Raw genomic sequence first — 25,979 nt, forward strand, 5'->3', positions numbered from 1 at the left:
TCGAACCCTGGACCATTGCATCACTGTATAGTCAGGTGTTCTAACCACCGAACTATCCTGACCTGTTTAACTTTGGACATCTATTACAACTATTAAATGAAATATTTGGAATCAAAGTTGAAATATGATTATCTGTTGTAGCTGCAGAACTGTTGCTCTCCGAAATTAAATATTGACAAACCGGAAAACTACATTGCCACCCATAAAGAAAATATATATCTTTTGAAAACCAAAACTGCGCACGAGTCTTGATTTATTTCTCCAAATTCTTACCTCAGCTGCAAGGTCTGTCAATATTTTTTTTTTAGAGCTATAGTTCTGCAGTTACATCTGTTATTGCTGTTAATTGAAATGTTTGGAATCTTTTAAAGGTGAATATAGTCCTCTGTTACTGCTATCTAATAAAGGTTTGGAAGCTTTTAAGAAGGCTGGGTTATCAACTGTATTTACCCAACAGTTCCACTTTAAAATATGAAAAATATAATTTTTCTAGACAAACTATTACATGTGTATTTAGTAAACAAAAACCCGAATGTTAAAGCTAAAATATTTAATGCAATTTCCTATATATTTTTATACACAGCTCTTTTTTTCCCTTAAGGGTTGAATAATCTGAAAATAGCCAAGACCATGCACCCAGCCCACTTAAGACTAAATTACAGTTCTCTATTATTAAAATCAAATATTTGGAATCTTTGAAAGGTGAGCTACGTTTCTTTATTATTGCCACTAAATGAGTTGTTTGGAATATTCTATACTTGAACTACAGTGCTCTATAACTAAAATGAAATGGTTAAAAATGCTTTTAAAAATCCAATTCCATTTTATCTAAAGCGCCGTTGTAAATATTAGCGTCAAAATTATTGGTGTATTTTGTGGGATTCATTAAAAAAATTGTATATAGCATTTAAAAGGGGAAATCTGGAGGTATGGGTTCAGATGGGGGCATTAATCTTATATTAATTCAAATCATTCTCTGTCAATGTGAGCTTTGCAAAGATTTGTTGAGGTGAGAAGGATATGTTTTGCTTCAGTAATGCTCTCAGTTTTTATGGGGGTGTTAATGCGTCATCTTTGATGCCCAATACATTCATTGGCCTTTCAAGTTACTTGATATGTATAGGTGAAGTTCTGCCGAACTCCGCTTACCCGGGCTCTGTGTTTTACATACAACATGGATAATAACGTTTCAGGAACATGTAATTAGAAAACTTTAATTAAGAAAATATTTGTGACAAAATACATGTAAATACCACGTCAAATTGCATAAGTCCTACATACAAAAGGAACTATCCTTGTTCTTCAAAACAATGAAATTGTATTAAAAATCACTCAGAAAAGTTTATATTATTGTTAATAATAAATACACACTACCTCTCTATAAAGCATACTCTTTGCATTTAATGCAAAAGAGCAACTATCTTACCCCATAACTCACAGTATTGCACACACACACACCATCACACACACGCACACACAACATAACTTACATTGTACAAACACAAACTTACACCATAATTCCCTGATAACATGTTCCACACATACAAACTTACAACATCATTAATTTATACCATCGCTCTCACGCACTCAAACTTACAACGTAATTAACTTGCAGTTTAAATTACATAGTACATACAAACTTACACACAATAGCATTTCTGTGCCCACGCACTTACTCATAGCATATGTAATTAACTTACAGTATTTCACTGAAACACAAACTTACAATATTATTAATTTTCAATATCCCACTTAAACACCGACTCACAACATAACTAACTTACAGTACTGCACTCACATACATACCCAAGACATAACTTACTGAAGTATTGCACTCACAAACTTACAATATACAAGTAAATAACTTAAAATATTGCACTCACACACAATCTAATAATATAATTAGCTTATAGTGTTGCAATCACTAACAAACTTACAATCTAATTAACTTACAGTATTTCACACACAAATTAAACTCTTTTCGGGAGGGGGCGGGGGGGGGGGGGTAAAGCTTATTGTATCTCTTCCCAACAAGTGAAGACATATTGGTTTTGGCATAGTTGTCTGTCTATTGTAAGCAAAAAACAACATTTAACATTTTAGATATATCCCACTGAGCTTGAAATAAAAGATACAACAGAGTCTGACACATCTGTTTCATATTTGGATATTTTATTAGAAAAAGACGTTAATGGTAACCTAACAACTAAGCTTTATGATAAACGAGATGACTTTAACTTTTCAATCGTCAACTTCCCTTACTTATGCAGCAATATACCATTATCACCTGCATACGGGGTTTATGTCTCTCAGCTGATTCGATACGGAAGAGCATGCTCCACGTATGAACAATATCTAAAACGAGGTAAGTTATTGACAAACAAGCTGATGAAACAAGAATATCAACAGTCTCGTTTAAAGTCATCATTTCGTAAGTTCTATGGTCGATACAATGACCTCGTCAGCAAATACAATTTATCATTGAGTGCTGACTAACGTTTTTCATGCTAATTGTTAGGCCATTACTAACACTAAATTGTCTATAAACGAGTGATTTGATATATTTCAATCGGGGGTTCCGTTTTGGATTTAAAAGGATTTGAATCATAACTCCAACAGAAATTGTCCAGAATCATTTGCTTTTGAGCCATTATATTGAGTCAAAGTCATGACCTTGAGTCAGGATCAAGATACGCCTTTACGTTATGAACAACATTCCATTCCCATCAAGGATTTGGACAACAATCCATTTCCATCAAGGATTCGAACAACTATCATTTCCCATCAAGGATTCAAGAATTAAGATCCGCAACTGAATCTTAGAAAAATAAAGAAGATAAATATAATTACTTGTTTCATGGCCGTAGGAACCGGGGGGGGGGGGGCATGGGGGGCCCGTGTCTTCCCCCAATAATTTTGCCAATATATAGAATACTATAGAAAACTTAGCTACTATATGCTTGTGCCCCCTCAATAAAAATGGCTGATGACTTTTTTTTTTTGCTTGTCAAGGAATTTTGGTAGTTGATAGTACCCCCAACAGAAAATGTTTGGCTGTGCCCCCCCCCCCAACTGAAATTGCTTCCTACGTGCCTGTGTTTGGAAGATTTTAACAAGATCTTGGAAGGGGAAGGATAAAACTGTCAACATTATGTACCAGAAATGTTCAATATTAAAAGTTCGTATTGCATCGTATTGTTATTCAAGTAAAACGATCCCAACATGCAAAACTAAAAAATTGATTGTGTATCTTATCATTTTTTTCCCATCTATATTTAATTCAGAAAAAAATGTGGGTTCCCATGTAAGCATATGGATTTCTTGTTCCTGGGTGCATTAAGTTACATTGATCTAAGCAGCGAGTATTCCATTTAATTAACGTAGCAGTATTATGAGTTACCCCCCCCCCCTCTTGACAGTTTTTTTTTTCATCCCCGCCGCGAACAGTTTCACGATGCCATTAATAAATTGATCACTCATGTTACTGGAGTGTTTGCTTATGTTATGCATTGGGAATTTCCTTTTCCGGGTAAAAATTAGAAAATGTTTATTCAAACTTAGAAAATCTGTAAGATCTGCTTGTAAAAGTTTTGATTTCTCTTGATCAAAATGTTGGATCATGGTTAAGATATAAATTGAAAAATATTAATGGTATAAATCCCACTTTTAAGTAGAATGCGTTAAATATCATTACTGGAGCACTTCAAGCCTATAAGTTGACTATTGTGATCGAGAAATGAAGGTCACCGGAAATACTACGTTCCTGAAATTGATCTGTAAATGGTATCCATGTAAACACCCCCCTCCCCCATCTAACACCTATTTCCTGGTCTAAGAGGATAAATGAAATCTACGATATCAACCTACTTCTAAATCTAACTTCCTAAAAGCATAATGAAATTCTATACAATTACTTCCGTGTATAATAACTTCACTGAAAAAACCCCCCCCAGAAAAACTCGAAACATTCCTTTCCACTTCTGAAAAATTCTAGTATACAGAGGAAATAATATCACAGTATCAATTAACTTGCGTAGATATCAACTGCTCTATATAAACCGTATGTTAAAAAATACCGAATTAATGCTACTTAAGCGAATACAAATTAACCTGCAGCAATTGTGCAAAGCGATGCATTTCATTTTCGCAATTGAATTCAGTTACGTTCCAACACAGAGCTATCCATACAAGGATATAAAAATCAACTATATTTCAAAACAACGTAGAAAAATTCAAGGTAACCAGCAACAATCAATTGAAAAAAATAAAAACAAAATTCTTCAGGCAATCAAAAATTGAAAATTTGCGAAAATGCAATGCGTTATTTCTGAACACTTTAAAATGGAAATAATCCTTTCAATAAATCAATTATAGTTGCTATCCAGTAATAATCTACAAATCGACAGGTGGCTGACGGGTCGTTCAATTCACGCCACATTCTGACCATTTCCTCTGGGTAGTAATGATGGCCGACTATGAAGTCCCTAAAGGAGACCCCACATGGGCCCCTGTCTCGGTAACTACAGGAAAAGTCTTTATGGCCGACAACTTTCGCTCCGATTTTTTCTCTGCAAAGTCCTGCTACAAAAATATCTTCAATGAAAAAATAAGGGATATCAAATGAAGCGTGGTATAATTTGGATATGATATCTCCTGTGATGAGATAGGCGGGTCCTGTTATATAAACAGGATAGGTGTCAGCACTGTATTGCTCTCTAGTCACGTGCCATTTGAATAAAAAGAATCTCACAGGTGCATTTTTGCTCTCCTCGCATCCAATTATGGAATTTTTTGGATTCCATTTTTCAAGTTCTACCATAAGCTTACGTATATTGAAGAATATGTCATCGTCAACCTTTATAAGGTATTTCGTTTTGCTACAATGGGTATGTGCCCATTTTAAAATTGCTATAGATTTATAAGTCAATTTATCGTATGCTTCGGTTACATTTGTATCTAAAATGTCGTTGAAGACAGCTTTCTCAAGATTGATACTTTCTCTAACAATTGGATCTTGAGTTTTGCCAATCACGAATATTAATCGAACACTTTTGTCTATCTTTGACACGGAACCCCATGATTCTCGTATTGCATTGCGGTGTTTGAAATTAGTAATTTCGCTGTTAACCATAACCAACATAAAAACAGACTGTCCGTCTTCCTCACAAGGTTCCAAGGGCGACAATGATTCTTTGAACTTTTCTTTGAGTAAGGCCTTCTTTATATCGTTGTTTGACCACGTGAACACAATTTGTTTTGTATTTGAGTTGATGGATTTCTGCATTAGGAACAGTGACGTCACAATAAAAAAACCTGTCAGTTTCCATAATGTCGAAATCTTTACTTCTCGGATATGGCAATACCTGGTTTTCAATCTTCTTATGAAGGAATTAATAGATGGAAACATCTGCAATAAATAAATAAACAAATAAATACTGCAGTAAATCCTTAAAATAAAACAATCACATGCATAAGTTAAATATGTAAATTCAATACATTTTCCAATTCAGTTGAAGTACAAACTTCATAAGCCGTATTACATAATTATATATATTTATGCTTCCTCTTTCCAGCAAAAATTAAATGAACAGTAACCTAGAAAACTAAAACTTAACACATGTATGTGTTGAAATTGTTGTTTATTAAGGCTTGATAGACTCCCAGTGGGGAAAAATTGCGGAGGCCCTTGAAAGGGCTTACAATTACAACTAAATTACTATATATGTTGAACATAACACAAATATGAAACACAACTTGCAATATTAAGTCATTCGTCAGCATAAAACTATTTACTGTCATAAATGAGATATATATATATATATATATATATATATATATATATATATATATATATATATATATATATATATATATATATATATATATATATATATATATATATTACATTATATTATATACATTATATATAATAATTTATACATTATGTCACATATAAATATCACATACCATAAGATTTGTCGATTGTTTTAACTTATTCCAAGTGAAAGAAAAATCAAGATGGCTTTGTTTATCAGAAAAGATGAGTGATTTCTACTCTGAAATCCCGGGCACAAGGGAAAATTATGATACAGATCACAAACTATTTATACCGGACAAAGGCAAAACGAGGACATTCAAACGGGAAATCATTCATTAAACAATGAGCATTGTATGCCGTACAGAAAACAATAAATAGTTCCCCATTATTAGTTGTTAAACTTTAAACCGTACATCTACATAGTGCACAGTGTCTGGGTTTTAATTTGATTCGGTAGTTTTTTTTAATTAATACTCGTCACCTAGCAAACTTGATTGATTGATTGATTGTATGTTGTTTTACGTCCCGTTCGAGAATTCAAGCACACTTGTATGTTTAATACGGAGCTATTGAGAATGTATCAGTATTGAGTATAGGCCTTAAAGTTTTAGAATATACACATTTCAATTTTAAAACTAAATATAAAAATTTCAATTTGATTAAGCTATAGTTTCTGAATAATTTTTGTTTTCACAGAGAAAAAAAACGGATGCCGATCAGGCTATCTTAAAATAATGTTTGTTTGCCCTCTTTCGATTCAGGGTAAATTATTTGGGTTGGTAGGTAGGTGGAATTTTTTTTCCCTAGAAAATTTCAACATACATGTTGACGAAATGAGAAAATTCAGGAATCGATTGGGAGCGTTTTTTAAAGATGGTCCCACGGTGATAATATGCTGCTTCCTGGTCATCTCCCTGAACACACTCTAATATAATGTAAAAAATAACTGGGGAATATCACGATGTATTGACTGATTAAGACACACGTTTTTTTTCCATGCTGCAAGATATGTAAGCTCCGTTATATAAAGTCCATTAACTATTAATAGATTCGCTTTAAAAGAATATCTTGACGGTGCTTCTCAATGTGTAGTTCTTCGTCTAAGCCACTTAAGTGGAAATTGAACATAAATAGAAACAAGGAAACACAACATGATATTGTTTAAAAAAAAGATGCATTGGGTAATATATGTTGTTTATTTACCAATTCTTTTATAAATACACACATAACTAAATATAAGCACAATTGTAGATTATCGTACCACATGCTTATTTCCCCCGTTGTGACTTCAGGAAGTGCCTATACTGATCAAAGTTCACACTGTGGTATCCTCAATAAAATTCATCGTTTCAATTTGAAAAAAAAAATGTCACCACGGTTAAAAAAGCTCCCTAGAATAGAATCTAAACGTTTCTCTTCTTTTAACTGAAAGAGGGTGTTTATGATGGCCCATATATTAGCAGCAATATCTAACTAGGGTACATCAATTAGAATAAAGTCAATTTCAAGCGCTCATCAATTTAAAACATACAGACAGCTTGTAACTTTTGTGAATTTTAAATGCATGACATTTGGATGACTAAAATTTGTCTATTCAGCACTTATGTTATCTCAAGAAATTAAAAATTACCAAATTTTTCTAATCAATTGAAAAATAAGGCTTAAGTTGAAACAACCTTAAAACACAAAAATATGCAGTACAGGTAAATTTAGTACATTTACCTGTCAACTAGACAACGCTTGTTATGAACCAAATAACGAAGAATTTATTTACCTATTTTGATGTAAACAAAAGATTTAAATTAAAAAGGAAGACACTTACTCTGATGTGATTGATTACAACAGTTCATATAAACAATTCAGGTTTGTAGCACGATCAACCATCGCTCTACAACTCCCTACCACATTCGTTATAAAGTCAAGGGCATGAAAGTAATGTACGCGATAATTAACGCAAAATTAATTAATCCGTTCTTAGTGAAAGTCTGTTAGGTAAATAACTGAAGGAAAACGGAAACAAGAGGACCACGAGCTACAAAGCTCACAAGAGACAAATTTACTTCCCAATAATAAATATATAGAGAACAAAAATATCCTTTTTAACAATCAAATGTTATACAATGATTGCTGTTTTTCCAGTCAATTCGATGATTTAGCCATCTTCGAAGTACATTATTCACCGAGCCGAGGTGAATATTGTACTTCGAAGGTGGCTAAATCGTGGCTAAATCATCGTATTGACTAAAAAAAAAATCAATAATTGTTTTATTATATGATTCAATAATCAAATAATACGAACTCATTAATTATTAAGCAGTTCATGCCATCTTACTTGTTTACATTTGCTGAAGTCCTAGCTAAATGCAATGAGAGAAGCGGGGTTAAATAAACAATCGTATTGATTTGGAATTTTTAAAATCTACTTTAGTTGCAATGAAAAAAGAAAGAAATTATATCAGGCTCTTTTAGAGAATAGATTTTGAAGGGGGGGGGGGGCTTATCGGGGAAAATGACAGTCGAAAAAAATCTTTGATTAGCCCCCAAGAAAAGAGAATTCTTTCAACTTCAAATGTTGTTTTAGGGTATAGGGTGGGGTTAAGGGTGGGGGTTAAGGTCCATTAGTGGGGGACCAGTCTTTCAATGAATATTTTTAGTCTTTATTAAAAGTAAAATTTCACTTTCAGAAAAAAATGTTTTTGGGGGGATAGGTCCCCTGCACCCAACCCCCACAACCACCCCATCCCAATCTATATATTCCCTAATGTTATGTTCACCTGAGTGGAAGTCAAGTGAAATAGCTTTCAACAAGAGGCCCATGGGCCACAGTGCTCACCTGAGTAACTGGCCTTGCTGTTTTTCACCTGATTTCTTCCCCCCCCCCCTGTAGTACTTATTGTGGCCCCACCCTATCCCCAGGGGTCATGATTTGAACAATTGGAATCTACACTACCCCAGGATGCTTCCAGATGAGTTTCAGCTTTTCTGGCCCAGTGGTTATTGAGAAGATTTTTAAAGATTTTTCCTATATATTTCAATGTAAAACTTGGATTCCCTATTGTGGCCCCGCCCTACCCCCGGGGGTCATGATTTGAACAATTTAGAATCTACACTACCCCAGCATGCTTCCACATAAGATTCAGCTTTTCTGGCCCAGTGGTTCTTGAGAAGAGGATTTTTAAAGATTTTTCCTATATATTTCAATGTAAAACTTGGATTCCCTATTGTGGCCCCGCCCTAACCCCGGGGTCATGATTTGAACAACTTAGAATCTACACTACCCCAGGATGCTTCCACTTAAGTTTCAGCTTTTCTGGCCCAGTGGTTCTTGAGAAGAAGATTTTTAAAGATTTTTCCTATATATTTCAATGTAAAACTTGGATTCCCTATTGTGGCCCCGCCCTACCCCCGGGGGTCATGATTTTTACAATTTAAAATCTACACCATCCCAGGATGCTTCCACATAAGTTTCAGCTTTTCTGGCTCAGTGGTTCTTGAGAAGAATATTTTTAAAGATTTTTCCTATATATTTCAATGTAAAACTTGTAATTCCTATTGTGGCCCCGCCCTACCCCGGGGGTCATGATTTTAACAATTTAGAATCTACACTACCCCAGGATGATTCCACATAAGTTTCAGCTTTTCTGGCTCAGTGGTTCTTGAGAAGATTTTTTAATGACCCCACCCTATTTTTGTCTTTTCTTGATTATCTCCCCTTGTAAGGGGACTTGGCCCTTTATTTTAACAATTTAAACTCCCCTTCACCCAAGGGTACTTTGTACCAAGTTTGGTTAAAATTGGCCCAGTGGTTCTTGAGAAGAAGTTGAAAATGTGAAAAGTTTACAGACGGACGGACGGACGACGGACAACGGGTGATCAGAAAAGCTCACTTGAGCTTTCAGCTCAGGTGAGCTAAAAACTGAAAGGTTTTATTTCGGTGTTAAACTTTGTTCCTCTGTAACCTCACCTCTTTGCCATGGACCATTATTTAAACATAATTGAATAGGCGCTAGATTTGGGATTACTAACATATTTCAAAATGATCAGGATAGGACTAAGAAGTACTTGGGAATGGGTCTGGACCCCCCCCCCCCCCAAAAAAAAAAATTAAATATGTTTAATCATCCGGAAAATACTGGTCAGATATACATGTAGCTAGCATCCGAGGCACGTCTGGTTCTGGACGTGTTCGTCCAGGAAGGGCATTCGGCTTAAATTTTGGAAATGGACAAGCTCCTACAACTATCTGTTAAAGCATCCAGAAAAATGTAGATCGAATGCTGTCTGGAAGTGTGCATTACTAAACGCACCATCAATGCAACTTTGGTCCATGTAGGTTTTAATATAATACTGTAGTTAATTCGGAATGGACTTGCTCCTAAAACCTAGGATGCCAATGTCGGGGGTATCAAGTTCATATTGACTTCGTCGCGATATGGGATTACGGTCATTAAAATACATTTTGCTTGTTTTCTCTCTCTCTCTCTCCCTCTCTCTCTTTTGAGGGGGAGGGGTTGAAGGGGAAGAGATGGTTAGAAAGCTCTTTTATATCACAAAGAGTTATAATAACTTTTTTTTAATCTAATCAATCTATACGTACTTTTTTGGTTATAGATGCTTCCTGGAGAACTTAATGAACTGATCACAGCATACCATGATTCTGGGGAGTCGGGTCACATTTTCTGAGGATCACATTGTCTTCCTTGTTGATCCTGCTTTAAAAGATAAAGAAACTTTATCCGTGAAATACAAATGTCTACAGCACGACAAGGAAAAAGTTGATAATGGAAAATCCCACTCACATTTCTGCCACAGTGTGATAAATAAGAAGGATATTATTATACGAACATGTAATTTACCCAAGGAGATGGGTGAACAAGGCGTGCATAATGCCTATAGCTTCAGATATGTAAAAATTACTTTCAACTTGTGAATTTATAGTATTTAGAGTAAAGTTATCTTTATTGAAATTTAGGAAATTATGATAAAAACTTTTCTGAGGAAAATTTTCTCGGCAAAAATTATTCTGTTATTAAAAAATAATGTGGTATTCCTGGGGTTCGAACCCTATCAATAAAAATCCTGAGTATCATTTTCCTTTTAGACTAACGCGCTAACCACTACGCTACACAGCTACATGTACGATGAAATACCGTAGTGGCATTTAAATCATGTCCCTTGACTAAATGGACTTTGGTATTTCTCGGAAAATGCGAATGTTGTGCCATAAAAGTGTATTTTTAAGGTATAGTGGGTCTTTGCTCCATGTTTTTGTTAACCAAAATATGTATATTTTTACGCAAACTTTGAGGATAAACTTTCAAAAAAATTGAGCGAAGACTCACTCATATCGAAAAATCGTGTTACAGTATGAGAAAATGATCCTTTTTGTCCTCCTTAGTGTGTGTATGCTATTTCATAGGCAAATAATTTCAATATTTGTGAGATAATTGTATATTTTGGAAATATCAAAGAAAATTCTGTTATAATTGAGATTTAATTTTTCACCTTCATGTTTGTCGCATTATAAGCACTTCGCTCGCCTTGTTCGCCAATCTTCTTTAAATTTCACTAACTGTATTCATATACAAAATTAATGTGTGTTAACAAAATAACATTTTTATTTATATCTGTACACAGACCCTGATGTAGTTAATGTCTTCATTTTTCGCATGAAATTACAATGATGTAGGTCTTAAATGCGTACATGTTCGTATATTTAATTTAGCCATTTTGTACATTAAGGCCAATGCTGGCTCTAAATAAAGAAAAATCTATAATATCTATATAACATGATTTTCTTTTCCTTAGGAACAACGTTCCCTGAAGTATTGCATGCTGAGGCAATTCATTGAAGAGAAAAAAAAAACAAACAAACAATAATTTATTAATTGTTATACACGTAGATGCTTACCGGTAGCTAAAATATTTTTTTAAATCGTTTATTGCGTGGACCCTGAGGTCCACGCAGAAAATATATTAGCGGAGTTAAACCGGATGCCATGGGCTTACGTCAGGCTACGCATGCGCGAGGATGCTAGAGAGTTCGCCTCAAAGACAACTTGCCCGTAGAACAATTCGCCCTCTTCAAATTAGAATAAAATCTGCACATCGTATTTATGTATTCTTTGGCGTAACCAAGATCTGAATTTCTCTTTAATACATATATCCTTATATACAAACTAAATTCTATGGTACAAGCATTTTAAATAAGTAGAACTTATAGAGATAGCTTAACAGCTTGAACATGCTGAATTAAAACCACTAGGTTTTAAAAGATAGTCTTTGCCATGTTTACCGGCATTAGTTTTGTGCATCAAGGTTTGCAAAATAATTTGATAGACAGCAATCCAAACACAGCTTGATAAAGGCCTGTAGCAATATTTTTCCATGTCGGGGAGAGGGAGAAACATCAAAAAAAATTCTGCGTACTACAGATCTGTGCTACACGTGTACCATCTATCTTTCCAAAGATAGGATACTTCCGTATAAATCTAGTACAGATGTCAAGTCCCAGCCGTTAAGCATTACATGTATCGAAATAGCCCGATTTTTTTCAGTTAAATGACGAAACTATAGGCCAATCGGGAATAAAATTTAACAACTTTGCTATGAAAGTACAATCACTCAAAGTAGGCAGATCATTGTAGAAAATGTTAACGAAAGGTAAACCTGTGCCATCTTTCAGAGTAACTATGAAAGTACAATCACTCAAAGTAGGCGGATCATTGTAGAAAATGTTAACGAAAGGTAAACCTGTGCCACCTTTCAGAGTAACCAATGAACTCGTCCATGGATGCACGGTCGTTGTAACAAGAATAGATATGGGTTACCCCATATCCAAAATATTCGACTTTTAATTTACTCCAATTTTCACAAGAAAAAAAACTGTACATGTTATGAAACTGGTGTATAGTTCTTCATGTCTGTAGCAAATACCGTCACCAGTCTAAGCGTCACTAGCAAACAGTACACACACCTGTGCTTGCAAGACCAAATAGCCTAGGTCTACATACGTGCGATAAGATTGTCAATCGCTTCTTCTCAGGCCTTCTGCCGAGAAGTTACGATTGGAGATGTTGTATATTAACCATTCCGTTATTTAAAAGAGACAGAGAAAAAACAAAACACACACAAAATTAATCTTTTTTTGTGTTTTTAAATTGATCGAGTTAATCGATAACTTAGCATTGTTTAAGATAACTCGAGCCCCCCTCCCCCACATACTACGGGACATTTTGAACCTTTCTCTTCATTGTTTAAAATATCCCCATAATATAAAGAGATAAATATTGTCCTTTAAAAAAAAATTAATATTTCTTAGGCAAAATCATCTTCGCTAGCCAAGGGTTTCTGATACGCTACTCTCCTCATAAGCTTATGAGGAGAGTAGCGTATCAGAAACCCTTGGCTAGCAAAGCTGAGGCAAAATTTGTACATGACAATTAATTGTCATGTAAAAATTTTGCATAAGAAATATCAAAATTTTTGTAAAGGATAATATTCTCTTATGGATACTCCCTTTCATGACTTTTTATGCATACTTCTTAAAGTTAGTTACTTTAGAAGATGGTCCAAAAATGGCATAGCCGTACGTTCGTTCGCTGGAATCTTCCGACGATATCAAAGTGAAATATTTCATGTTACATGTCGGGACCGGTATTGTGAAGGTACACGGAGGAAGCAATAAGCAAAACTCTATCTAGAGAGATTGAAGTATTTAATATTTTATTGGAAATACTTGATGTAAAAATATATATATATTACAGAATAAACATTCTCTCTCTCTTCCTCTTTCTGCAAAAATAAAGGGGGTTCCAACACCCGACCCCCCCCCCCCCCCCTGGATACGCCTATGGAGATTACGATACCTGCACGCTTAAGCCTCTTTTAATTCTGTTGTTAATTTTAAAGGCTAAATTATAATTGTGATAGATACCTAGATCAACATTTCATATTCATATCATTTCAAGGTCATGATTTTTCTTATCATTACAGCCTAATTAAGCAGACTCAAAGAACGATGAAAATTAGAAAAAAAGATTAAACTTAATTACACCTTTGTAAACTCACTAAATCTAGAAATTTTCTTTGAATTTCGTTTCGAAACACATGCATATGGTCCACGTATTGCAGTCCTTTTTTAAAGGACAGCAACTTGTTGTGTTAAACAGAAGGTTACCCCTACAAGTTTAAACCACCTCCCCTCCTTCAAAAAATGGAGAGAAAATAGTTTCTTTTGATATTTACGTAATCGGTATTTAACGATCGTCTTTGTCTGACATCAATGTAAACTTCAAATATTGAAAACTGTATAGAAAGAATCATTAATTATCAACTTTTTTGCCTGCTTATTTCGCAAATTGTTTATGAGATAGGATGCAGATGGATATTATACAACATAACAAATAGGGAAGAATCTAATATTTCTGAACTCTAATTCAGATTTCACTAACATTTCTCTTAGTATTCTTCTGACTTCATTTATTTCAAGATATATCAGTAATAAATCTATTTTTGTCTTTGTGTGTCTCCAAAATGTATAAATGTAAGAATCATCCAGAAAACATATCTACTAGCAAATAAACATGGAATTCAAAACCAAAGAAAGCCCCCATTCCAATCTACAAACTAAAGAAACCAACAACAAAGTGGATTTTGCTGACTTATAAGGTACTCAACTTCCGCTTTGTTACATTGTAGACAAGATCTTATGTCTTGGTGTCTTGGAATCCAGACTTTATGGTTACAGTCCAATTTTTCACTCAAATTTTGATTCACGTTATATTATGAAAAAGTACAAGGGTATAATTGTCGCCAGAGACAATACATGCATGAAACAAACTCGGGTATCTAGACTTAAAGTTTAAGATATCTTATTTACATGAATATTGATAGACCCCATGTGATGGCTTTCAAGTTCGACTGAATATTAAATTATTCAGTTAAAATGACAGCAGGATGAACCAGAATTTATCTGGCTACAGGTACATTATCAAATGACAAGTCAAGTTTCACTTCTATGCGCTACTACACAAGGTCAAATTTAAACTTTGGACCTAATGTTTTTTTCTCTCGTACTGGCTTCCAAAAATTTTTAGATGAAATTAAACTTAATTGCTGCAATCCACATTATCTGTTAACTTTATAATGCTTCATACATATGACCTACAATCGATCTTAGTTATGACTGTCTCACATTTGCTTCATACTATTGTCTCTAGACACCTAATGATAAAGGTACCCATCACTGATATGTTAAAAGTTTGGTAACCTTTAGTTATGAGGCTGAAGGGCAATCTGGGTCAAAAGTTTATCTATGAAAGATAACTTAGACCCTTATACACCACGGATTTTTCGTTAGTGCATATAAAGGGAGTTTTCACCTTGTCTGTAATTGATAAATATTTCAACAGATTATATATTAACCTTCAAACTATGTACAAAAGTTGAAAACAAAATAAATACCGCAGTTATTTTGACGTAAAAAAAAATATGACGATTTACTCTGAAAATCTGTACTTTGACTTGGAATATAAATAAATTTACTTCATCGATTTGATCTCCAAAATGAGGATTTTTTTTCTAAAAAATAGATTTTGACCTTGCTCACTTCAACAAATTAAACACGTGCACGTTCTACACAGTGGTATGTCACTTGTGATGATAAAATGCAAAATCGTGATGTATAAACATTGACAGAAAAAATGGAGGATAAATCTATGAAATATCTGCCACACATCAATTTCTATAAATTGAGCGAAACAGTTTCATATTTCATAGATTATGTTTATTTAATTAAATCAATTAGCGGGGCTTAATTCGTAAATAATTTCACCTTCCAGATCAATAATGAGAATTGAACAGATAACAATGATGTATATATATATAATATATATATATATATATATATATATATATATATATATATATATATATATATATATATATATATATATATATATATATATATATATATATATATACATGTATTTATAAGTTATTTGCACATTATCAATGCAATAAAATACTGCTAGCATCATTATGCGCGGATTTATAATAAACGTACATTATACGTACTTACGCATGATTAACGAATTCTTTATACATTGTAAACAAATACTCATGCCTATTTTATGCATGTTATTTAACAAAATATTTACATCAGGCCATTATCCAGAGAGCTGGTCTACTGGGTGTATAGTGCCAGTATTTAAGAAAGGGGATACAAATAATCCTAATAATTATAGAGGAATCACACTTGTTAGTTGCATGGCCAAATTATTTACAAGCATATTGAATAATAGACTAATGCATTGGGACAAAGAATATAACATAATTACAGATGCACAATTTGGATTCAAGCCAGGTGCAAGTACCATTGATGCAATATTTGTACTACAGACGCTAGTTAACAAATTTTTAAGGAACAAAAGGAAACTTTATTGTTGTTTTGTGGATTATCAAAAAGCCTTCGATTATATCAATAGACTTAACTTGTGGCTTAAAATTAGTTCTCAGGGTATTCAAGGGAAATTACTTTGTATTATTAAGTCTTTATATGATAATATCAAGGCATGTGTAAAATATAATGGCTTACTTACAGAGTATTTTAAAATTACGTCTGGTGTGTTACAAGGAGAAATTTTATCACCATTGTTATTTTCTATGAATTTGAATGACTTTGAACGTCACTTTATTACAAATAATTGTCCATCAATTGAACTGCAGATGATAAATATATTTTTACTGATGTATGCAGATGATATTGTTTTAATATCTGACTCTGCTGATGGTTTACAAAGAATGTTGGATGCACTGTATACATACACCACGGAGTGGAATTTAACTGTAAATGTTGAAAAAACAAAAATATTAATTTTTCGCAATAGTCGTAAAATCCTTGAAAATGAACGTTGGATATACAACGGTTGCATTGTTGAAGTTGTAAATCAATTTAATTATCTAGGAATGTTGTTCAATTATAATGGCAAATTTGCAGAAACACAGAAACATTTTTCATGTCAGGGTAAAAAAGCAAATATAAACTAAACAGGGATTCCCTTATTAAAATTTATATTGCATTCATTAGACCTATTTTAGAATATGGTAATGTAGTGTGGGATAATTGTACACAGGAGCAGAGTAATCTATTAGAAAGTGTACAAGTAGAGGCTGGGCGTATCATTACTGGACTAAGGCGCAATTCTTCGAAACAAAATTTATATACAGAATTAGGATGGGAAACACTGAGTGAAAGAAGAACTAAACACAAGCTTACACTTATGTACAAAATACTTAATAATTATACACCTGAATATTTGCATGATATGGTTAAACAGTGTCTACCTGTTTCACACAATTATGCTTTACGCAATAGTAATTTGTATCACATACCAATCACTAGAACAGTTGCATATTATAATAGTTTTTTACCATCTACAATTAAGTTATGGAATGATTTGCCAGATAGCACGAAATCTGCAACAAGTGTAGCTAAATTCAAACAAAGTATTCAAAATAAAAATCTTGATGATAAAATAAAATCAAAATTATACAGTTACGGACAAAGGAAATTAAATATATTCCACTGTCAGTTGAGAAACTTGTCAAGTAATCTTAATGCAGATTTGTTTAATCATAACTTAGTTGGTTCACCTAAATGCTTAAAATGTGGTTATTCTTTTGAAGATTCTGTTCATTTTTTCTTTCAATGCCCATGTTATGATCTTGCCAGGAACTCTTTGATCACATATATGATTGATCATGACATACCAAGAGATATCAATATTGTATTGTCTGGTTATGATTGTCTATCTCTTAAAGAAAATTTGTTATTATTTGATCAAGTTCATAATTTTATAAAAAATACTAAAAGATTTTAGAATGTGAAAATGTAATAAGCATTAATGTGCAGCATGTACACTGAAAGTACATATACATATATGGCTCTGAGCCTCTTTCCCTTTTCCGTTATCCCCACCCTCTTTTTTTTTCTCTCTCTCTCTCTTTCCTTTCATTATTCCACCTTATTGTTCAATTCCCCTCTTTTTTCAATTTTGTACATTGTATCCTCCTTAAAAATTAGTCTAAAATACATGTCTTTGCAAAAGTTATGATATATATTATTGTAACATTTCATGATTTGTACCTTGATCTTTAATGGAGAGAACTTATATAGGCCATTTTGCCTGCTGTTCAATCCATATTCATTGTATATACATTTATGTATATCATGAATAAAATACTTCTTAAACTAAAAAAGCTATGTATGGTGTAAATAGTAAAACCAGGGATTTGCATTTTAACGTAGAAACACAATTAGCAGTATTCGATACCTATATTAACAGTGTAATGAGTTATGGAGCTGAAGTATGGGGATTTCACAAGGGTCAAGATATAGAAAATGTTCATTTAACTTATTGTAAAAGAGTTTTAAAAGTCAGACAAAGCACCAGTAATGATGCAGTTTATTGTGAATTAGGTAGATTTCCACTTATACTAGAAAGGAAAAAGAAAATTTTGAAATATTGGGTGAAATTAAAAAACAGTGATAATTGTATTTTACAATCATGTTATCAAGATATGGTGGAAAATAATGATGAATGGATTGTAAACATTAAGAAGGAATTTCAAAGGCTTGGTTTAACTGACATGTATAATAGCAATTGTATTGATAATAATTCTTTGAACATCGTATTTCAAAGAATGTATGACGGTTATAAACAAGATATTATGGCAAGAATTTGTAATTCTCCTAAATATTTTTTATATCAACATGTAGTGGATAATGTTGTACTACAGACGTATTTAAGAAAACCATTACATTCAAAGTATAGAATACCTATTAGTCGTTTAAGACTATCAGCGCATGATTTAAAGATAGAGAGAGGAAGGTATTGTAACATAGAAAGAAAAGATAGAAAATGTGAAATATGTATATCAGATGAGATAGAGGACGAATTTCACTTTGTATTAAAATGTCCTCGATATGAAGAACTAAGAATTAAATATATCAAGCGTTATTATTTTAAAAAACCATCAGTTTTTAAATTAGTACAGTTACTGAGTTCCACAAATACTAAAGAACTATGTAACCTAGGTAAATTTCTGTATTTTTCTTATCAATTAAGAAATGATGTTTTAAATAGTGTACAATAAGAAGTGATAATACATTAAATGCTATTGTTTATGTAATTGCCACATGTAATGTATATTGTATAGCATATACTACACTTATCCTGTGCAAAGCTTATGTATAAATATTTATGTACATATTTTGTATACCTATGAGATGTAATGTCTCTGGTTCAAATAAAACAAAACAAAACAAATACGTATATAATGCAGCTTGAGTCAAAGACTCGTTAAGCCTGTCATATGTAACAGAATTGATAACGGTACTCTGATAGCTGAAGCAGTACATGCTTATATATAGTAACATTAAGTAATTTTTGTAAGTATTTCCAAATCTCTCCTTCTCTGTATTCATTCTTTTTCTTCTCTCCTTTTTTCTATATATTGCCTTGTTTCCTTTATGTGTGTATTATCTTTTCTTCTCTCCTTTTTTTTCTATATATTGCCTTGTTTCCTTTATGTGTGTATTATCTTTTTCTTCTCTCCTTTTTTCTATATATTGCCTTGTTTCCTTTATGTGTGTATTATTCAGTTGTACGGAGAAGAAGTGCCTACTGCCCATGATGGCCAATCCCTCATTTTGTGAATAAAATATTGTTTAAATTGCACACTAGTAACACAAATGATCAATCAGCAATTAGCAATATTTACTAATATTTACATTAACTGAACTTCTCATGAAACCCCATTTATCAATCCATTTATATTATATTCATAGTTATCTAGTTAAAATATTTATGGTTTTTGATTTAAAAATAAAATAAACTGAACAAAAAAAGGAATTACGCAATTTGCAGCCAATTTAAATATTCTCAACTTTGTATTTGACTAATATATATTTGCATGAGTTTTCCCCATTCAAGTAAGCAACAATGATTAATATTATCATTACGCTGTTGTTATTGAATGTTTTTCCTGTTCCTAGGGGAGAATGACAGGTCCCCCTTTCCCTGTTTAAAAAGAAGATAAAATAAATACATCATATATCAAGCTTGGATAATTTTTATTAAGTCACTTTGATTGCCTTAAAAAAACAAGAGGCCCATGGGCCACATCGCTCACCTGAGCACATTGGCTAGGCAAGAGCACAAATCAGTTCAGTATTGAAAAGATTACCGGGGAGGGGGGGGGGTGAATTTTAAACTACCTGATTATGCTTCCATGTCAATATAACAAATGGCTTTGTTGTACTTGAGAAGATTTTTTAAAAAAAATTCCCATATATTCCTTTGTTAAATTGATCCCCCATTGTGCCTCCTCCCTATCCCAGGGCCGGGTCATCATTTGAACAAACTTGAATCTAAACTACATGAGGATGCTTCCATATCAATATGACTACACATAGCTTTTCTGTTCTTGAGAAGAAATATTTTTTCTATATGTTCTTATGTAAAACTTTCGATCCCCCATTGGGCCCCACCCTACCCCCGGGGGTCATCATTTGAACAAAATTGAATTTACACTACCTGAGGATGCTTCCATATCAAAATGACTAAACATGATTTTCAGTTCTTGAGAAGAAGATATTTTTCTATATGTTTTCCTATGTAAAATTTTCGATCCCCCATTGTGGTTCGACCCTATCCCCAGGGTAATCATTTTAACAAACTTGAATCTACAATACCTGAGGATGCTTCCATATCAAAATGACTAATAATGGCTTTGCTGTTCTTCAGAAGAAGATATTTTTCTATATATTTCTATTTAAGACTTTGATCCTCCATTGTGGCCCCACCCTACCCAGGGGGTCATGATTTGAACAAAATAGAATATACTACCTGAGGATGCTTCCACGTAAATATGATCAATCAGGGCTTTGCTGTTCCTGAGAAGAAGATTTAAAAAAAAAATTCCTATATATGTCTATGTAAAACTTTGATCCTCCATTGTGGCCCCACCCTACCCCTGAGGGTCATGATTTGAATAAATATGAATCTACACATACCTGAGGATGCTTCCATATGAATATGAGCAATCAGGGCTTTACTGTTCCTGAGAAGAAGATTTTTATAGTTTTTACCTTTACATTTCAAAGTAAAACTTTGATCCTCCATTGTGGCCCCGCCCTACCCCCAAGGGGCATGATTTGTACAAACTTAAATCTACACTACCTGATGATGCTTTCATATAAATATGACTCATCATGGCTTTATTGTTCTTGAGAAGAAATTTTTTAAAGATTTTTCCTATATATTTCTATGTAAAACTTTGATCCTCCATTGTGGCCCCGCCCTACCCCCTGGGGTCATAATTTGAACAAATTTAAATCTACACTACCTGAGAATTCTTCCACATGAGTTTCATCTTTCCTGGCCCTGTGGTTCATGAGAAGACGATTTTTAAAAGATGCTATTAATTTTTCACTAATTCTTTATTATCTCCCCTTGAAAGAGGGCGTGGCCCTTCATTTGAACAAACTTGAATCCCCTTCACCCAAGGATACTTTGTGGTAAGTTTGGTTGAAATTGGTTTAGTGGTTCTTGAGAAGAAGTCGAAAATTTTAAAAGTTTACAGACAGACGGATAGATAGACAGACGGACGCCGGACAAAAAGTGATCAGAAAAGCTCACTTGAGCCTTCGGCTCAGGTGAGCTAAAAGGGTTACAGCGTTGATACATACGTAGCCCACAGTGTTAAAACTAGTTTATAAATCTATTTTGTGTTCTGCAGAGAAACAATAAATGTATATATCAATACAGAATACCAGTCCTGATATAGTAATGGGACAATGTTCTTTATAATATACATGTAATTCTTACCTATATGAGGTGTTTGTTTCTGGAAATTAAGGACACCAAGAACAGAATCTTAATTAGACTTAACTTTAATTGGCAACCCAAATAATTTACAGATGTAAACCATGGGTTATCTGACCGGTTTGTATAACTATGATTGACTTATTTTAGTCATAATAAGCAAATGCTAATATTATTATGGTTTAAAAACAGGAATTCATACACTTAGTAGTCAACAAAATAACCCAAATACTCAAAAAGGTAAAAACTTGATTCTCAATATATATAGCTTACAATCTTAATTAAATGTAATTGAACAGACCATGCAGACGGCGACTATTTTAAAGTGAGTTTCTGTATCTAACACACTGTAAACTACATGTATTTCTTATATAACTAACAAACCTATAACACCATGTATACTGTTGATTTTTTGTGAATCTGGTGTGCCATACCAATTTTAGGTGTGATTGAGGATTTCATTTTGAAATGGAACTTTTTATCAAACATGTCCTGTCTGGTGGTGTTTAAGTCATTACGCAATAACTAATCTACTTAAAATCAAGAACTAGACCATTAAAGAGCTCCAAAGTGTATAGGAAATAACTACAATGCAACTTTTATATTTTTTTGTTAAGCAAGACTGCAATTTGTACATTCAAATTCAATGCAATGGCTTAACTGGCAGTATTACATAAGAGATTTCTGACTGTTAATCTTTGTTGTTTTGCATGTTTATTGTTTAACTATATGTAGTCTAGAAATGTTTAACCGTTAATGGGTTGCTCAGTATGTATTGCTTTTCTAATATAGTCCAGGTACTTGACGTTTTAGATATTTCTATTTATTGATAAAAAAAACTTACTAAAACTTACTATAACTAAAGTATGGGAATTTTTTTTTATCAATACAGAGAATTTAAAACGTCAAGTGTCTGTGTTCTACAGTTCATCGTCAATATCATCTTTAAAGGGTTTTTATCGCGATAGAGTTATCGGAGTTGCCGCACTCTGCCTTATTGCGCATGTATTCTGAGATTACTAAATCTTTGAATTTATTGTCAAAATTTTTGTTCTCGCTGTTTCTATAGATATTTTCATAGAAACGTCATAGGTGCCAATGGTCAATTAGAACTCGTAAAGCTTATCGTAAGAAAAATGTATCAAATAGATTTTGACGTTAAATAAAATTTTTAAACAATAAGGTCGGTCGAAATTTTGTAGATAAATAAATTAATTGGTATCAGGAAAAGTTATAAAGAGTCAAATTGCTTCAAATGAACCACCTTTATATATGTCAGAGTCATCGTCCAAAATAAAGATGGCTAGCTACATGTAGTTTAGTTGTAGTAATGGCGTACGATGGGTGTTTACATTAAGGTTACCCTATGTAAATAATCCGAAAAATAATCCGTAAGTAAACATAACCTTGTCTCTCCGCAGTGAACAAACGATCGCTTTACAATAAGGTCAACATGAAGGAAGGTGCATATTCTTAAACATTTCTTCTGTTTCTAGGATTACACACCTTACAAGGTGATTGGGATAAAGGCGGGGGGGGGGGGGGGGGTGAATGTTTCCTCGGTTGAACAAGTATTCGATCAATATTTACCCACGCCTAATGTCCAGTTATTTCGCAGTGGAACAAAGAAAGGGCAAATATAAAAAAAAGTTGATATCGGCAACGTTACAAATCAGAAATCGTTAGTATCTAAGACGGTTAATAATTATCGCTGCTTATTCTGTTTATACAAGAAATGTGTCCTTAAAAAAGTTTATACATGGTATGACAACACCACAATATCCCTTTTTTATACTGAAATTTCCTTTGAATACTCAATAATGAAGTAATATTATTAAAACTAGCTGTACTATTTGTGCAAAGTTTGGTATATCTTAAAGAGCAAAATATATTTCTCTAAATATTTTTAGGATACATTTCAGTTTCTTCATTCCTTAAAAACACCTGGGACCATTATGTATAACATGTTTAAGTACATAAATACCTGGTCTTGATTGTGAAATCACTATTGATTAATTCCAATCATGAAACCTTTAGGTATTTATTTTAATTTATTTATCATTATTATTTTGTTTTTGTACGAGGAAGAGGGGGACCCCATGCAGGATAATCTAACAATACTTACGAGTATATAATAGATCGAAAATCCACCAGTAGAAAGTCTATTCACTTTCCGCCCTATGCCCTGGATTAACACGAACTGCAGTTAAAAGTCCATATTGTCATGGCGGGAAGGCTCTGTTTACAAATATTGCGCATATCTAGCCATTTTTGGGATCCGTAGTTTTCAAGAATCAAAATTCAAAGACAAACATACATTTGCTGCGAATGTGAACATCAATATCCTTCATTCCTTGGACTGTTAATGGCGTCTGCGCAGTCATGTATTGAGAATCCACTACCCTCTGGTTATCTCACGTCTAGCTATTGTGTGGTCCTGTTTCGGGTCAGCTTTTTATAAAAACTCTATTTCCCTAGATCGTTATGTAATAGATTCGGTGTTAAACCTTTTAATTCAGTATAGACTACTTATAGATTCAGTAGTGTGTTCACTGTTCATTCCATTGTCAGAGATCGATAATTTTGCTGCGTGAGTGTGATAGTGTTGACACGTACTGAACTCAGAAAGCAATAACCTAGGTATCAGATTTATTGAGGTTTTGGGAAGGGATGACATGATAATTTTCTAAATGGGCCATGGAATTTTGTGTCCACTGCAATATTTTTGTTTTTATTTTTAATGTCGGTCTTTAATTGTCTGTTTTTTTATTTCAAACTTCTTTTAAAAATATCTTAAGTCACTATAACCGATATAGGAAATTAATTTAATGTTTGGTTTTATAGGTTTCAAAAATACTATAGTTACTCACCATGCATTTGAATTTAAACGTGTTCTTTTTGTCAGGATTCTTTGGGTATAAAAGGTATCTAGCATCGAACATTTTTATACACTATAAGTGCAATCATTTGTCATGTTGTAAATTTTGAATTTACCGGGTGGCAGTTAATACAAAATTTCCTTTAGCTTTTATCTATGAACCACGAAAGGTAGGGTATGCAATACTGCATATTTCAAAATCTTTCTGAAAATTCTATTGTTATTTATTTTGTACCCGTCAGTTAAAAAAATAGATTTTTGACTACGCGCGTTTGCTTCAGTCTTCATGTTTCTTTGGGTACGCTGCTGTTGAGAATATATTGACGTATATAATCTAAAATTCAACATGCAACTTATTTACGTTAACATGCAATTCAGATATTTGTTTTTATGTTTTTGTTTGTTTGTTTATTGTTGTTTAACGTCCCTCTCGAGAATTTTTTACTCATATGAAGACGCCACCACTTGCCGGCGGAGAGCTTCAAATTTTGACCTATACTCGGCACTTAGGGCAATTGAGCAGTGAGGGATCTTTTTCGTGCCAGCACCTACTGCGACACGGGATATCGGTTTATAGGACCGGTCTCCACATCCCACAGTGGGATTCGAACCCGCGACGTAAGGACCATCTACTTACTCCGCGACTCTATAGAGCAAACGGCTCTAACCACTGCGCCACGCAGGAAAACATTACCATTCCGTCATGTGTTTTCGTGGTATTTTTGATTTTTCCGAATTATCGCTCAGTGCCATATCGAAATTAATGTACCTTTTTGAATGTTCCATTGTTTTTTACCTTGAAGTTTAATCTACTTTTCAAATATTGAAACCTATGTAGTAGCTTTCGTACTTGAAAAAAAACAGGGTTTTCATGCGTTTACACGTGCACTACCTGTGTCAAGATCTTTCCAAACGTACTGTGATTTTTACTTAAAATTCATAACCTTGAAATTTGACCTATACTTTAAAAAAATGAACTTGGCTGTAACAATTGCATCAGGGCATATTACTTAAAAAATATGAAACTTCTGTGTAGCATGACGGACAGATAATATAAGCCAGACAAGACAGCTATACATGTACAATTTGCCAATTGGTTCATTGCACCCCAACCGATAAGACCCCGAAATAGAGAGACCATATTTCTCTGAATTTATTTGTAACTCATCCAAGTCAGTGAGTTTGCATATTTTATGAATTCATTATATTTCGTTGCCATGAAAAACTTAATCAAATACTTCCGATTTCCAAATTACGTAATTGTTAATCATACTGGTGATTTAGGTGTGAAATCTTATTAAATTATTGTCCCCAGCTTTAGCAAAAGCGCGGGAACATAAAATCTCATGTGTCTGTCCGTCCGTCTGTCAGTTACAAAAACTTTCACCGTGGT

General features: G+C 33.4%; 1 protein-coding gene across 2 annotated transcripts; it reads right to left on the reverse strand.

The window, feature by feature from the left end:
* Window positions 1-1,217: 1,217 nt before the first annotated feature.
* LOC133187365 (beta-1,3-galactosyltransferase 1-like) lies at window positions 1,218-24,000 on the reverse strand. Of its 2 annotated transcripts, none has more exons than XM_061322712.1 (3): window positions 23,834-24,000; window positions 10,416-10,530; window positions 1,218-5,407 (listed from the first exon to the last, which is right to left on the reverse strand). In XM_061322712.1, the coding sequence occupies exon 3, from the start codon at window positions 5,405-5,407 to the stop codon at window positions 4,337-4,339; it is 1,071 nt and encodes a 356-aa protein (XP_061178696.1). In that variant the 5' UTR covers window positions 10,416-10,530; window positions 23,834-24,000; the 3' UTR covers window positions 1,218-4,336. The 2 variants fall into 2 exon arrangements, with proteins under 2 accessions (XP_061178696.1, XP_061178697.1); XM_061322713.1 differs by having other exon boundaries at window positions 10,416-10,527; window positions 23,834-23,938.
* Between the last annotated feature and the right edge of the window lie 1,979 nt (window positions 24,001-25,979).

This window comes from Saccostrea echinata, unplaced genomic scaffold, assembly GCF_033153115.1.
Source record: "Saccostrea echinata isolate AGI-Se365-2 ecotype Australia unplaced genomic scaffold, CSIRO_AGI_Sech_v1 ptg000015l, whole genome shotgun sequence".
NCBI lineage: Eukaryota > Metazoa > Mollusca > Bivalvia > Ostreida > Ostreidae > Saccostrea > Saccostrea echinata.